This window comes from Acanthaster planci, linkage group LG06 (genome assembly GCF_054643075.1).
Source record: "Acanthaster planci isolate LZ-2023a linkage group LG06, COTS_SCS, whole genome shotgun sequence".
Lineage (NCBI taxonomy): Eukaryota > Metazoa > Echinodermata > Asteroidea > Valvatida > Acanthasteridae > Acanthaster > Acanthaster planci.
Genome location: NC_141782.1, coordinates 17,049,973 through 17,064,505, shown reverse-complemented (window position 1 = coordinate 17,064,505; position 14,533 = coordinate 17,049,973). Strand labels below are relative to the sequence as shown.

At 39.7% G+C, this 14,533-nt stretch overlaps 1 protein-coding gene across 1 annotated transcript in view; it reads right to left on the bottom strand.

Moving 5' to 3' along the window:
* Positions 1 to 14,505, bottom strand: part of LOC147798894 (kinesin-like protein KIF15) — a 41,194-nt gene extending 26,689 nt beyond the window's left edge. Inside the window, exons 1-17 of the mRNA XM_087138026.1 lie at positions 14,391 to 14,505; positions 12,313 to 12,343; positions 11,496 to 11,667; positions 10,498 to 10,574; positions 9,620 to 9,657; positions 9,232 to 9,329; positions 8,270 to 8,449; positions 7,971 to 8,072; positions 6,962 to 7,195; positions 6,247 to 6,305; positions 6,022 to 6,085; positions 5,300 to 5,420; positions 4,668 to 4,801; positions 3,803 to 3,958; positions 2,719 to 2,926; positions 1,357 to 1,493; positions 36 to 215 (exon numbers count right to left, since the gene is read on the bottom strand). Coding sequence (XP_086994152.1) covers positions 36 to 215; positions 1,357 to 1,493; positions 2,719 to 2,926; positions 3,803 to 3,958; positions 4,668 to 4,801; positions 5,300 to 5,420; positions 6,022 to 6,085; positions 6,247 to 6,305; positions 6,962 to 7,195; positions 7,971 to 8,072; positions 8,270 to 8,449; positions 9,232 to 9,329; positions 9,620 to 9,657; positions 10,498 to 10,574; positions 11,496 to 11,667; positions 12,313 to 12,343; positions 14,391 to 14,403 — 2,004 coding nt within the window. The 5' untranslated portion in view covers positions 14,404 to 14,505. The remainder of the gene's footprint in view (positions 1 to 35; positions 216 to 1,356; positions 1,494 to 2,718; positions 2,927 to 3,802; positions 3,959 to 4,667; positions 4,802 to 5,299; positions 5,421 to 6,021; positions 6,086 to 6,246; positions 6,306 to 6,961; positions 7,196 to 7,970; positions 8,073 to 8,269; positions 8,450 to 9,231; positions 9,330 to 9,619; positions 9,658 to 10,497; positions 10,575 to 11,495; positions 11,668 to 12,312; positions 12,344 to 14,390) is intronic.
* Between the last annotated feature and the right edge of the window lie 28 nt (positions 14,506 to 14,533).

Below are 14,533 nucleotides of genomic sequence, written 5' to 3'. Positions count from 1 at the left end.
ATTTTAGTGTTTTTTTTCCCCTTTTCTGGGCTTACCCTGATGGTCTTCATATGCAGGTTATTCATGGTGTCCCTCTCAATCTTGGTTTTGACCTTGAAGGCCTCCAGGGCATTCTCCAACTCGTTGACAGTCTTCTTGTAAGAAGCCACCTCTGCCTCCAGCTTCAGTTGTGTCTTACTCCACACCTCCGACTGTTCTGACAGCTCCTGTCTGGCCTGCAAGTGAGATATTAAAAACAAATCCACTACACTTCTGATTGACCATAAGATCCAAAAATCATGCAACATTTCCCCCAGCATTACCGACGACAAAGTCTCTGACTATACTTTAATTTAGGATCAGTGGGATCCACGTACATGTATATTTCAATCATTTTAAATCTACAGTTATAAGGCTGAGTCAATTCGAATAATTCACTAGTCGTATATTTGACCTATTTGATCGAATATCCAACTATTCGGTCATACCGATCGGCAGATTGTTGAGTAACAAACCATATACAAAATCAGTTGCAATAATGCACACAATTGTAGATTATAATCATTATAATAGTTTCTCAAGTCTACGAGTATCTCCAGCCACGATTTAGCAAGATTGAAGTGACAAATAATAATTCTTTTCCTGTTGAAAATGTATATTACTTTTCAATTTTTTAATAAATAATGTATTTTTTATATCGTTGTAAGCTTTTTTGTTGCTTTTCATTCGAATATACTTGAAAAAAGCCTCAATAGTGCAATTTTTTCATTTAAAACAAAAGAAAATTCTCCCTTCCTTTTCATGAACTTTGCATTCGAATATTCAAATTCCAAAAATAATATTTGATTATTCGATAATCGATTGAATATTCGCTTATTTGGATATTTCAGTTTGGGCCAAAAGGTTTGAATGAGAGTGCGATATAAAGTAGCGTAAAGCATCGGTCTCCTCACACATGACTATCAACCTGGGCGAACTTAACTCTGGATGAGCCCAAGGCTACCCTGAGTTGAGATTTTGATTTTTTCACCCTGCGTTGGATCCTTCTTCATTTCATTCTTGTTTCAAGCAAACCAGGCTTCAGGTTTCACCCTAGGGCAAGGTCAACCCCAAAATGAACATGAAAAACAACTGCAAGCTGTTCAGCCTGGGGAGAGTACTGTCTCCGTGCTTTTCTACAGTGAAACGCCACATGATAATTCTGTGCGTCAACCCTGCACTGTTTGAAATGATGGATTGATGACTGAGTTGGCACTTGGTAGATGCCTGTTAACGGTTATCCACAGATGTACGGTACAGTTGAGTTACTGGTTGAGTCCCAGTTGATGTTACTGCAAAACTACAAATCTAAATCTAAGAAGTAAGAAGTATACTGACTGTGTCCCTCTCTGCTTGCATCTGCTTGATCTGCGCCTTGTATTTGTCAAAGGTAGAGGAGATGGCCATGTGATGGTCCCCGTGTTGAGAGGGCGTCCGGGATGGAGAGGGGCAGATGCTGGTCCGGCGATCCCCACCTGGGTACAAGGATGTAAAAGTTGATGTCACAAAAATCTCTGGGTTCCTTTGCACAAAAATGCAGATCAAAAGTGTAAACCTTGTTTCCTGAAAGGTGCTTAACAGATTCAGAAAGGCAAGGCAATGCTTAATCAGCAAAATCGGCCATACTATGCAACAGAACTTAGATTTCTGATGCCAAAAAATGTTGTCAAAGATAAACTAAACAAATCCTCACAATCAATTTATTTTACATATTTCCCTGGCTTTTCCTGACCTGGAGTATTCCAAATAAAATCACTTGACTTTACAGGGTTTCTACCAATTAAAAACCCGAAAAACTGTTTTGAAATGTTGATGTAGGCTGGATCAAGATGGTAGTAATCTGCTTATCCCCCGTAAAGAATCATAGTCTGTCTGTTCTTTTGGGAACAATGCTAGACTAAACAGTGGACAGTTTAGGTTATTGCTAACATTTAGCCGATCCTGCTCTGTAAAATTATAATGGGCATCAATTCCTTTGTGTTCCTAAAGTATCTTCTGAATATTTCAACTTTACAGTCAACCACATCCAAAATCACTGGACCTGTTTCTGCCTCATTTTCTCAAACGAGGTCAAAAAGGTGGCATCTCCCTCACGAAATCCAAATAACGTGGCAATCAATTCATTGCAGACGCACAGCAAAGTACATGTTATTCAAGACTGCATGCAGCCACTGCACAATGACTGTCTGCCCAAGATTTAGACTAAAGTTTTTTATTTCAGAGGAACAAAAAAATTTGATTTTTTGTCTATGAAGAGAACAGACTACATCTGCACAACCAGTTACACAAACAGCTGTTGTCTAATATTTTCCTTTTTTTAATGGCTTACATCCTTATTACTGTGTCTCCTGAAGACGGACAGAGTACACTGTTCGAAACGTCGAGTTATTCCCCGGTTCTTCTCAGAACCACACATACTCAAAGAAGAGATAAATACATGGTGTTACCGCAATCTTTACTATAGATCTAGTTTCTTTCACCATGAAAAACCTTTAAGTCTTATAAGCCTTATTACTGTCAAACAGAATATAACACAAATAAACAGTGTAAATTCAATATTACTTGGAACCTAAACAGCATCAAAAATTGAAATTATCAGCTACTTCAAACGTGTTTTTAATCACCAGGCTTCCTGAGAAAATCTAACGTGTGATTTGTACATTTTATGGCTGTAAATCTAGATACTCTTGAAAGCCTCACCCTCTATATAAGCCATGAGTTCCCTGAAGACTTTCTCAAGCTGCTGAGCCCGGTCGTTGTCGTACTCCGTGCCTGAACGCACTGACTGTAAAGCCAATAGTTTCTTGTTCTCGTTGCGCAGATTGCAATTCTCCATTGCGTATTGTGTGACAGTGGGGTTGCGGGCCAACTGCTGCTTCAGTGCGGCAATCTCACTCTTCAAGTCACTCTGAAATAAACCAACCAATTAGAATCATCACTGGCATCACCACCTGATACGAAGCAGCACTAGTGTGTGCGCCTCGCATGGACAATAGTTTTCACATGTACTGAATGTGTACTCTACTCTGTACATTTTTTAATTAAATGTACATCGGCAGAAACTTGTCTTCATTTCTCAAATTAGAAAGGTTTTTAGCTATGTTGATAGTATATTCCACAAGTATACAAATGGAGTGAATTCCTATCAAACGTCATGTGTCAGTGCATGTAAGCTCATGAAATTAAAATTATTCATTGTTTGCGAAAATGTTGATGAAATGTACACAGTATATGTATGTTGTGTTGCCTGACAGGCTTAGACTCGGAGGCTATTCAGCATTAAGACAGGTAAGAGTAGTTGACCCGTTTGATCTGGTTACACTATGTAGTTTTTCACTCTGACAACTGTTCCATGTTTACATTTAGCAAGGGTCCTTGCAACACTGTGTGAGGGTGACGATAAAACTTAAAGTTGCCCACTGAGTTTAAAGATACAAGGTTTCAAAAGTGGAAGACAAAGTGTTGAAATGCGTCAACAAATTAGACCTGTTTAAAAGGGTTTTTATAGGTGAGTGGAGGTAGAAAGACCTTTCTCAATAGGTCCATTTGGTTATCTATCCAAAGAGCCTTCATACTGGATAAACCTCACATCACTATTTGAGTTTAAGACATCTTTACCATTAAATAGCTCATTCACAAGTCCTATGTGGCTTGAGCCAATATCCATGAAACGAAAGGTTAGGTACATTAACCCTAACCCTCCTCAATCCTCCAACAGGTGAAGGATTGAGGAGGGTTAGGGTTAAAGGCAGAGTGTAGAGAAATGTGGTGATGGTGTTTTTACCACCAGCTGATCCTCTGTGGTTTCCTTGTTGCCTTGGGCTTTCTGCAGCCGGGCGATGGTATTCTCTCTGAACCTGACGATCATCTTGGTGGATTGAAGGTACTGCTCCTTCTTGTTGGACAGGTCTTCCAGCCTGGAGATCTTCTCCAGTAGATTCTGCGGCAGAAATCAAAATCAGGTTGGATAACACAGGCTGGTAATACATTATCTTGACAGTAACAAGGTACTGCTCCAATAAGTTGAGCAGTTTTTTTGTTACAAACAAAATTTCAATGGAAATGCTGGGAACACCAGTGGCAACTGAATAAAAGCTCTACAGACGTGAACAATGTGCAATGCCTATGGTCCTTTGTATACAATTTTCATCTTTTTCAAAATTATATACATAGCAGTATTCAAATTCAAGATTGATAGATCTCATTCATGAACTCATCAAAGACAACAAAACTGAACCAATTTTGAGGCCAGAGCTTGGTTTAAAGATATTTAGGCCATGGAAACAGCAGTCAAATTCAGGCTTTATTAGACGCAATCCTCCACTTCAAATTCTCAAACACAGTGGACTTCATGCAGTTCCTACTGTTTATGACATTCACAAGAGGAACATTTGAAGTATGCTTGAAAGAGCGAGCAGGGCACATGCATTTCGGTGAAGGGTTACATTCAACTAATTTTGCGCTCAAAGACACATCTGTCTGATGGGATAGGCCATGACAATGCAATACAAGCCAATGTGTTCATTAATCCTTTCTTCTTCACCATAGAGAAGACACTTGTACATAGGGACTACAAGAAGATGCTTGATATCAAATCCAGTCTAAAGCAACAGAGCGGACAAGACATTGGGATATTTGTTTGGCCGTACCCTTTTCTCCATGTCAGCCTTCTCCCTCAGGTACATGGCATCTAGGAAATAACCCCTCCATTTCTTCTCGCCATTCCCGTTGACAGCTGATCCAACGTTGTTGGGAGTGGCAAGACTAGCAGGGGTGTGCACACCTTATCCCACAAGTAGAGGGGAAAAATTTGCCATTATTTAAGGGCCTTCCTTTTAAGGTTGCCATGCAATCTGCTTTCCACATCAGCAAGCACGCTTGGCGACCCCCAACTGTGCAGAAGGATCCATGGTTTGAATCTCACCAGAGTAGCTTCAGATTTGTTCCCAAATGAACTTATGAATGTTTAGCCATGTTCATATGGAATTTTTTTAAATAAACCTTGCAGAGACTATTGTCAATTTGACAACATTAGATCTATTTTTTAAATAAAGTGTCACAGGGTAAGTTTGGATGGAAGCTAAGCTAAGTACACAGTGCATCTTGTTCCAGAAAGTAAACAGAAAGCTTTGTTTTATTGCGTACCTTCTTTGCATGGAGATACATGTGTATACTAGTTTCACACGGGAAAGGGCCAACCACGATTAAGGATATTGTACTTAATTCAATCTCAAACAGCAAACACAACTGATCTGACCCGAGTTCAGCAAGGCTGAGTTACCTGAGCTAGTTGGTTCCTTTGGGATAGATCCTTGTGTGTACTGCTGGAGTTGCTCTCGCAGTCGTTTGATTTCCAACTGTAGATGCAGTGTATTACCTTGGGTGTCCTCATTCACTACAGCCTGTTAATGTTAACAACCAATGAGAACAACCCAAGAGGGTATCATGTCAATGAGAACGGCAGGGGAGGGGGAGGGATTTGCTGTTGATCAAGACTTGCCTAGAATTACGCATGACCTGATCTAACAAAGTGAGTCACAAGTCACCTGAGCAACATTCGAGTTTAAGGCCTTTGAAAGATTTTTTGCAGAGTGAAAATCAATATGAAGAGCCTCAATATTTTTTACCCACATAACGTCCATTTTCACAAGGTGGGAAAACTGAGTGGAGCATCATTTAACTGAAGAGCTCTATCTTCCTTTACTAAGGCAGGCTAAAATAAAATTACTTTTTAAAAAATGGTTTTAAGATGCATTTCGGGGAATCCAGTCACATTCTGACACTCCCTGCACATTTCTGCTGAAAACCATCATGAATCCTTTAAAATCTGTCAAGGACATCAAGTCCCATGTAAAGCCAAAGAGTGGCTAGGCTCTACCTTCATTAATTCTTCACAATTCTTAAGAAACTTTCCACTTATTTCCTAGGATCTGGGACAGTTAGGACTAATTTTACTAGAAAAAGAATTACTAATACATACAATGAATGTACATGTGATAATACCTTGTTCTTAATCATCTTAGCTCTCCTGGCAAAATTTAAAGTTGAAAGTGTTTCGCCGAAACACCTGGAGAATGAAAAAAAACCAAAGGTTGCTTGAATTGACAATCCAAGCTCTGCTTCTATTAGTCTATACACCAAACATACAAGAAAGCCAGAAAAGGAGTGAACTTCAGAAAACAACGAAGGAATTAAGAGAGGGAATCATCATTGTTTCTCCATACTTACTTTGCTCCTGGGTGCACATTTGCTATGATGTACGTCTTGGCATTTCCACCCAAAGAGTCCTGAAAAGCAAAAACAGACCCGAGCAGAAGATATTCTTACACACTGGAGTGAAAAGTGAGGTTTCTCCTTTTTAAAAACATCTTGAGAAAGTCTTAGGAGCCTGTTTCGTCACATAAGACATGGGCTAAGCGTAACAATTTTCATTTAGTTGGTGGTGGAGCTTAAATCAAATTCACATGTCCCTTTGTCAAGCACAATGTACAAACAGCATCCACTGCATCAGTAAATCCAGGGACCAGAACTGAAGTCATTACTGCAGGGGTACCGTGCTCACGTGCAGGTAGTGCACACAAAAGCCTCTACAATCAATTAGATGTGTACAAAAATTTTGCCAAATGGTATCTGTATAATTGATTAATGATGTGCAATGAGTTTATGACGGACTCTGGTGCCACTGCCAAAAAGACATCTGCTTGGAATAATTCAGTGACCAAGTGCCGACTTAATATCTGCAAAACTGTAGCGTGTGATGTGTTTTATCCAACACGCTATAATTGCGCATTAAAGTGTCTATGTCCAAACTACATGCTAGTACACATCCCGCACCCAAACCAGTTTCAAGGATTCCTTACACCTCATGTTACAGATGGGAAACAGCAGTAAATAATGCCCACTCTGTGCAGTCTGACAGCTGCAGGGTCACACTGGCGCTCACCCGCAGCAAGAAGCTGAGTTTGGAGTCTCTGTAGGGCACGTGGCGGGTCTTGCCGTGACCGATGTCCACCAGGGCAGTGATGACATGGCCGAGGGTCAGGAGGGACTTGTTGATGCTGCCCGCCTCCTTCAGCCGGATTCCCGTCGTCTTGGTGTCCTTCTGCCGCTCGCTGCCTGCCAGGTCAACCAAGTTCAGCTGCGACACACGGATGTTGGACACACCAGCTTTCTTCTCCTGAGTTGTGAGAGGCGAAATATTTGAAAAATTGACATTTTACAATACAATAGGGCATCAGGTTCAATCACTTTGACATTTTTAAGCCAGGTCTATGAGCCAGACATTTTTCCTGAAACAACCACACCTGCTGTTCATTTTTATGTGTTTTATTTTGGAGGATTTTTTTACAAGGTCAGGAGTTTCTACCATTGACTTGACATGGCAGAGAGCGTGATTTCATGGCAAAAAGGAATTACTGTGACACGTATATGGTGACGTACTTGATTCATTTTGCATTAAGAGGCTTCCTATATTTACTCTAGAAAAGTTGTATGTACTTTATGAAGTTTCTTTTCTCAGAACAAAAGCTCGTCCAGTTGGCACGCTGCACAGGATCACAAATTTCTTCACTGATCTAAATCTCAAACTATTCAGACGACAAAGACAATTTACTGGCACACACATTTGCAAGGTGGTGTTGGAAATGCAAGCTTTTCAACAATCATTAGAGCCCTTACAGATAAATACAGTAGCGAAAAGTCACTCAAAGGCGCGGTGTTGCTGACTAGCAAGATGAGTTCAATTCATTCTAGAGATTACAATGGGTGACTCAAACCTGTGAATTTCTACTAACTGATGCAGACATCTCCAATTTTAAGCTACCATGCTTGCCAGGCCAAGTTTAGCCCAATGAACATCGAACACTGCATTCAAGTTACCTTAAATGATATCTGATTTGAATTCGAAGGCTGGGCGCATGTAGTACACGCCCGATCCCCTGTACAAGAATTACCTTGGTTTGTATGGTGAATGTGAAGACAGCATGGCTGCGACTGCTTTCCCTGTTCATGGATGTAGAAGCAACTCTCCGGTTCAGCCAGCCAGTTGACAACACCTTTGGAGGGGACAAGGTGTCTAATATCAGCTATCAATTACTGCAGTCGGTGGACATAAGACTGCCCTTTTCCTTTCAATCCCTCTTCACCTTTTTGAGATAGTTTCTTATTGAAAAATAGCCATTTATACATGTTGTTACAATTATTTCATGAACTTGCCACCTGTATATTGTTGCCACATATGAGGATAGCATACCTTGTATGCATCACTGGGATTGTTAACCTCCTGCTCAATGAGACCATCAACAAAGACGCCACGCTTGAAGTTTTCCCTCAGCTGTAGGCCCATGGAGGCAGAGTCCAACAGGTCATACACCTGCTCGTTGTAGATCTCCAAGAATGACACGCGACACATGAACTCGAATCGCTCTCCTTGCTGTGATAAGCGGACAGATTGTTTACAGTATTGCTAGTAATATTCCATCCTGTTCTGTTTGTAGTGTTAGAAGGGAGGCTGGTCTTCGTGTAATTGAAGGATATTAAGTTTTTGTTGGGGGGGGGGTTCCTGCAAGCTTGTCAGAGTCTCCTTATCTCCTTACATCAGTAAATGTCAAACCAAGCTCATTTGGGAACTACCAGCTAGAACAGCTGAAAAAAATAGGTCATGACATTTAAATCAATTTCACCTCTACAGAGATAAATATGGAAGTACCTAAAAAAAATCGAATTGCAACATTTACTATCAGTTTTGCAATAGATGCACAGTATGGCATTCATGTCATCCATCACCCTAACAGACCATCACGACGCTAAGTTCTCCCACATATTTCATAGTTCACTTTTTTGGCATTTGGGAGGGTTTTACAGGATTGAAGGCAGGCAAACACACAGCTTTTTCATGTACAAGTACACAACAGACCTGTAGGACTACATTGTTTGATGGCCATGAGCTCAGTTTTCAACTTTTGAGGGACTCAGGCCAAGACTCAAGGCCAGCACGAATCTTGACTGTTTTGTTATCTTGACCATCCTTTCAATGTAAAATAAGCAAATAAATGGAAAACTTAACACCTCCGTTTTCAGCCTGAGGATTTCTTCCTATTCAATTTTCTCATCTTGCTTGAAAGGGAAAGGAGACTTATGCTCTATAATGATTTCTTCAAGTTAGCTTTGGACTTTTCCACAGTTTTGATGCCTTGTAAAGCATTTGGAGGCTACCTTTTCACGTTCCCTGTTAACAAGACTGAACAGGTATTCAAAGCTTCTTGGGATGACACCTCGCAGTTCATGGTGGAAATTATCAGCCTCATCAGGTCCTATGCAAAAAACAAAAGAAAAATTGTTGAGCATCAGATCTGAAATTTCTCTTGATTGACATAAATTAAACTGTAGTGTTTTTTTAGCAATAAGATTCTGGGTATAAAATGTGCATTTTACCGGTGCAACTGACAGAAAGTGATACTTCATATTATGTGACAGATTCAAAGCAAATCTCCATCTCTGATTATATTTTCATTTGCTAGTTGGTTGGAGTTTTTCCCCTGGAGAGAGGTCACTTTCAATTTGTGTCATACAAAAATTTGTTATCCTCAACGGTTCAACTTACCCATCATTGTGAATGTCTTGCCTGATCCAGTTTGTCCGCTGGAAATGAAAAGAAAAACAAATTAAAGGATGAGATTTTAAAAATCTGTAGCATGTACACTTCTGCTAAAGAAAACTGGTAATTCAAACGCATGGTAATTATACGAACCTGTAGTTCTTTACTGTAAAGTCTAGGTAATCATCAACCACTCGTAACAGGGGAAAGACCTGCCCACAAAAGGAACTGACCTCCCAATCAAGAATGTCTTTGGGTTTTAATCAGTGTCTTGGGTGCAAAGTTTAATTTCTTGATTGTAATACAGCGTATATCTACATGTATACAGTCACCATGAGCAATGCATCATAAACACAGAATTCCCAGGATTCATTGAGTTATACACAGAATTCCCCATGTCCAGAACCCAAACTTGTTGACTTGTTTGTTGTACAAATGTATAAATTTCAAGTAACCCAGGGGCCAATTTCATGGAGCTGCTTAAGCACAAAATTTGCTTAAGCAGGAAAAAACTTTGCTTAATAAACAAAGGTTACCAGTTGAAACTCTATCTGAATGTCATGCTAACCAAACAACAGCTAAATACAATCCCCAAACAATATACATCACATGGAATTTTGGCTGGTTAACTGATTTATCAAGCAATGTTTTTTGCGCTTAAGCAAATTTTGTGCTTAAGCAGCTCTATGAAATTGGCCCCAGCTGCAGCTGGTATTCACATTATACCACACAGTCAGCTTCCAAACTATTGTTACATGCATATGTACAATGTACATGTATGCTTAGTGTATGTACCGGAAGCAACTGTAAAAAGTAATCTGTTATACAGAGAACGAGACAGATTTGTAAACTAATTCTACTTTAGGATGAATTCAAGCACTTACTAGGCAAATATAGTGGAATTGTACCCTGCCACGCAGCTCTCGATTGTCTTCCTGCCAACAGCAGCAAATACTGCTTCCTAAAAAAAAAAAGATTTTTCACTCTCTCTTTATCTTGGCTGGGTACATGTATTCAGATATAGCCCAAGGAGAATAGGCACTTACTGTTCTTGTCTTCTGAGTATCATGTTCATGGTTATTCTTTGATACTGAGAGATTGCCCGACTCATTTGAGTTGTGCCCTGCATTTAACTTGCATTACAATTTTGGCATTTTCGGAGCACTCCGTGTTTGTGATACACATTGTACATGTATGCACCTTTATCTCCAAGAAAATAAAGCGCACCAAAATATCTTTTTACAAAAATTTTGGAATAATCCGAAGATAAATATGATGAATGAAAAGTTACTGCTCGTTTGTACTGGTATGGATGCTGCAAGACCAACATTAAAAATTCTGCACTGGTCTCAGTCCGTTGGTCCAGTGAACTTTTCCAACCTTGCTAACACAGTCTTTCGTTTAAATTAACGGGCCCACTGTTCATTTCTCAAAGAAGTGTGACATTGTGACACCTTGATCTCTGGGAAAGCAAAAAAAACTGATCCACTATCACAAGTGATAAAAACAGAGCAGCAAACATCTCCAAAGACGCTGAATTGGTTCTAGCATTCTCTCGTTCCAGCCAAATTGTAGCACTGATTTTCCTGTGATATTAAACTATGTTTGTTTTGCGAGGCTTTCTGAGTTTAGTCTCTACTAACTGTACTTAAACTTTATGTGATGAGCAGATGTTGGAGCTATTCATAAAGTATCTAAAGAATGAAAGGTCCCAGACATGTTTAGGCAAGAAGATATTCAAAGGTACATGCAGGGCATAGGCTATAATAATCTTTTAGCCCTATTGGCATCACCAAATTCCATAAAATTGAGAGAAAGTAACCATTTAAAAATTGGAAATGTTTTCTTGTCTGTTGTGAATGTTTGGCAGTAAAGGGCCTACCTGTGTGGTGTGGATATCAGCCACGTGATCAAAGGTGAAGACCTTAGGCTCTGGCTTGCACGGCAGGATGACCATGTCCGGAGGCTGGACAGTCAGTATCTGGCCTGAGTCGATGCCATTGTCCTGGTCGGGAGGACGAACCCGGAGGTAGACCCTGATGGAGTCTCCATCACTGATGGAAGTGTAAAAGAGGGATGATGACATTGGAAAAATTTTCCAGTTGTCAAATTTTGTGAAATGAAATAGAACATGCAAAAAAACCACTGATAATTTGACACCTGTGGTTGTACACTCGCCAGGTCCCTAATTTGCCATCTTCTGCCAAGTTTGGTTTTCACAGCAAGTGACTATACAGTCACGAAGTTACAATGTACAATGTAGATGCTTACAACTGAGAGTGTTGTTTTAAAGTGAAGTCAAGTATTAGTTCTTTTTATTTTTATTTACCAAGCCATTCATAAGCAATATGACATCTTTTCCTTCAGTAATAATAGATTGTTTTTACTAGTTAAGATGAGAAACCACAGGTACACAAATAAGAGACTCTTTAAACACTTGGTGGTCAGGCGGTGGGTACATACATGTACATGTACAGTGTACTTGTCTAGTCCCACATGACCCCTCCGCTGCCTCAGTTTGAGCATGCATACATTAGCTCACACATAATGCAAACAGTAGTGACGCCTGAGGACCATGTGTTTGTCTCATGAAGCACTTCCAAAGGCTGCTGTTGAATTTAATACTTCATATTGCCTGTGTATTTACCAAAAGACCCTGGCAACAAATTATAACTGGAGTACATTTAAATCAATCTTACCCGCCAGTTGAGTTGTCTTTCGGGTGAAGGTCTAAAATGAAAAAAGAAGGGATTGAAAGGTAGAATCAATTTTCTCTCCAATGACAAAAATAAAACCCAGCAGAAACAGAGCAAAGCTTTTTAATGGGAACGACTATTTACCCAGAACTATGTGTACACACACGTTGCATTGTTTACAAAAATCTTGGACAGCCTTTTTTGATTATGCTTGATTTCATAGAGGGCATTAGTAAGAGACAATTCTCACAAACATGAAAAAAAATCACCAGAGGCAGTACATGTACAAGAAGGCCAAAATTTCTATTGGTAATCTTGAGTCCGGAGACATGTCTGCAAGTACTGGAATGGACCATGAATGACAGTGACATAAACCAGTGACAATGTCAATGAACAACTGTATTACAGGCTATTCTAACCCTGAGTAGCTACATGTATTCTAGAACATGTCAAATGTTACAATACAAACAAGGCCTACACATGCTACATTATCTTTATTTTGGACATACCAAATAAAATTTTAAAAATAAAATTTCAATCTTAGGAGAATTTCATACACGTACACGAAACTGTGATTGGAATTTGTCTTTTTTGCACAATGTAGCTCCTCTAGGCCTATTTAATTTCCAATTTCAAAATTTTTGAAATTTGAAGTGAAGCCAGCATTTGATTCATTGAAATAAGGCACAAATAAGAACAATTTTACAAACGTTTGTTTTTTGAGGTTTTCATTTAAAATCCACACTCATTTTTGTGTACAAAATAATCACAGTTTGCTCTGCAAATACCTATACGTGGACAAAAACATCTCAAAACATCCCCACTTAAAAGCAATTTTTTCTTTGCTTTGCAGAGTCCAATGGAATCCATATTTATATACATGTATATCTAAATATTTCTTACGAATATGACATCCTCTTCAAGATAACTCCAAAAATGGTGTTCATTACCTTTAACGGCCTATTCCTACAATAAAGGAAAAGAGTCCACTTTTTCAAACTGACTTTCCGACATTGAAGATCCAGTTCTTAATCCTAGTAGTGCTAGGCTAGGTGAATTTTGATAATATATAAGCAAGAAAACCAGAATTTTCTCACCCGAGTTCGGAGAAAGACGACAGCATTAAGCCATTTGTTTCACGTCGGGTTACCCTACATGTACCTAGCCATTATGGATATACTAAATTTCACAAAAACTTCATCCAGGTCAAGGCACAAGACTACATTCACTAATTCGTCTTCGTTCACAGCTCTTTGTGTCGTGTGATTTATGCTGCTGTTTTACCATAAAATTCCCTCAAAAACCAAAGCCCTGCCCTTTTTCTTTCGGATAGGCCTAGGAAAGAGGACATCACCACCAACGTGTCCAGGGATGCCAGGTAAGATGTTTTAAGAAATTAGACTTTGTTGCTTATTATATAGGAACAGGGTGCTAAAGGTAATGAACACCTCAAAAAATGACGACCTAAATCCAGCAGAACTGTATGCAAATGCAACAGCCAATGCAACTGCCACAGTGCCTGGCCATCATCATCAGATCGTAGTCACGTACATGTAGGTGGTCACTCGCCACTGGTACCACTGTTCTGACTGAGCTAGCTACGTACATACACTACATGAAGGCCTTCACTGCAATGGTGCGTGGCGTTGGCTTAAGTAAAATGCAGGTTGAGGTAGGTTTGCTATGTAGGCCTAGTATGTACATGTACATAGGCCTACTGTCATAAGCCTTATTGCAAATACTGCATGGGTGATTTTGCACAATGGTAGTAAGGCATTGTGGGAAGAAAAAAGGGGCAATGTTTGCTCCTTTTTCCGTCCCACAATGCCTTTCTACAGTTGTGTAAAATCACCCATGCAGTATTTGTGATAAGGCCTATGAGTGTTGTTAACGTCGGCCAAGCTCGGCACGAAGTCGAAGAAGACACAATGACAATCATCGCAGCTCCACTGACATGACTGACTTTCCTCCTTGAGTCCTTCCTCCATGTTTACAGGCACCATACCGAACAAGAGGCGAATTTATAAATAGTCACACGAGCTTACTGAATAGACAAGGTTTGAAGGAACACTATCATTTACCTGCTGACGACATTCTTGACTTGTATCGGCTAAAATTCTACGGAATTTATTGTCGATGTGTTGTTACGTGTACATATACATCATGTACATGTAGGTTATGTGCTTTGAATTTTGGCGCTGATGGCCGAAGTTCAATGCAGGCT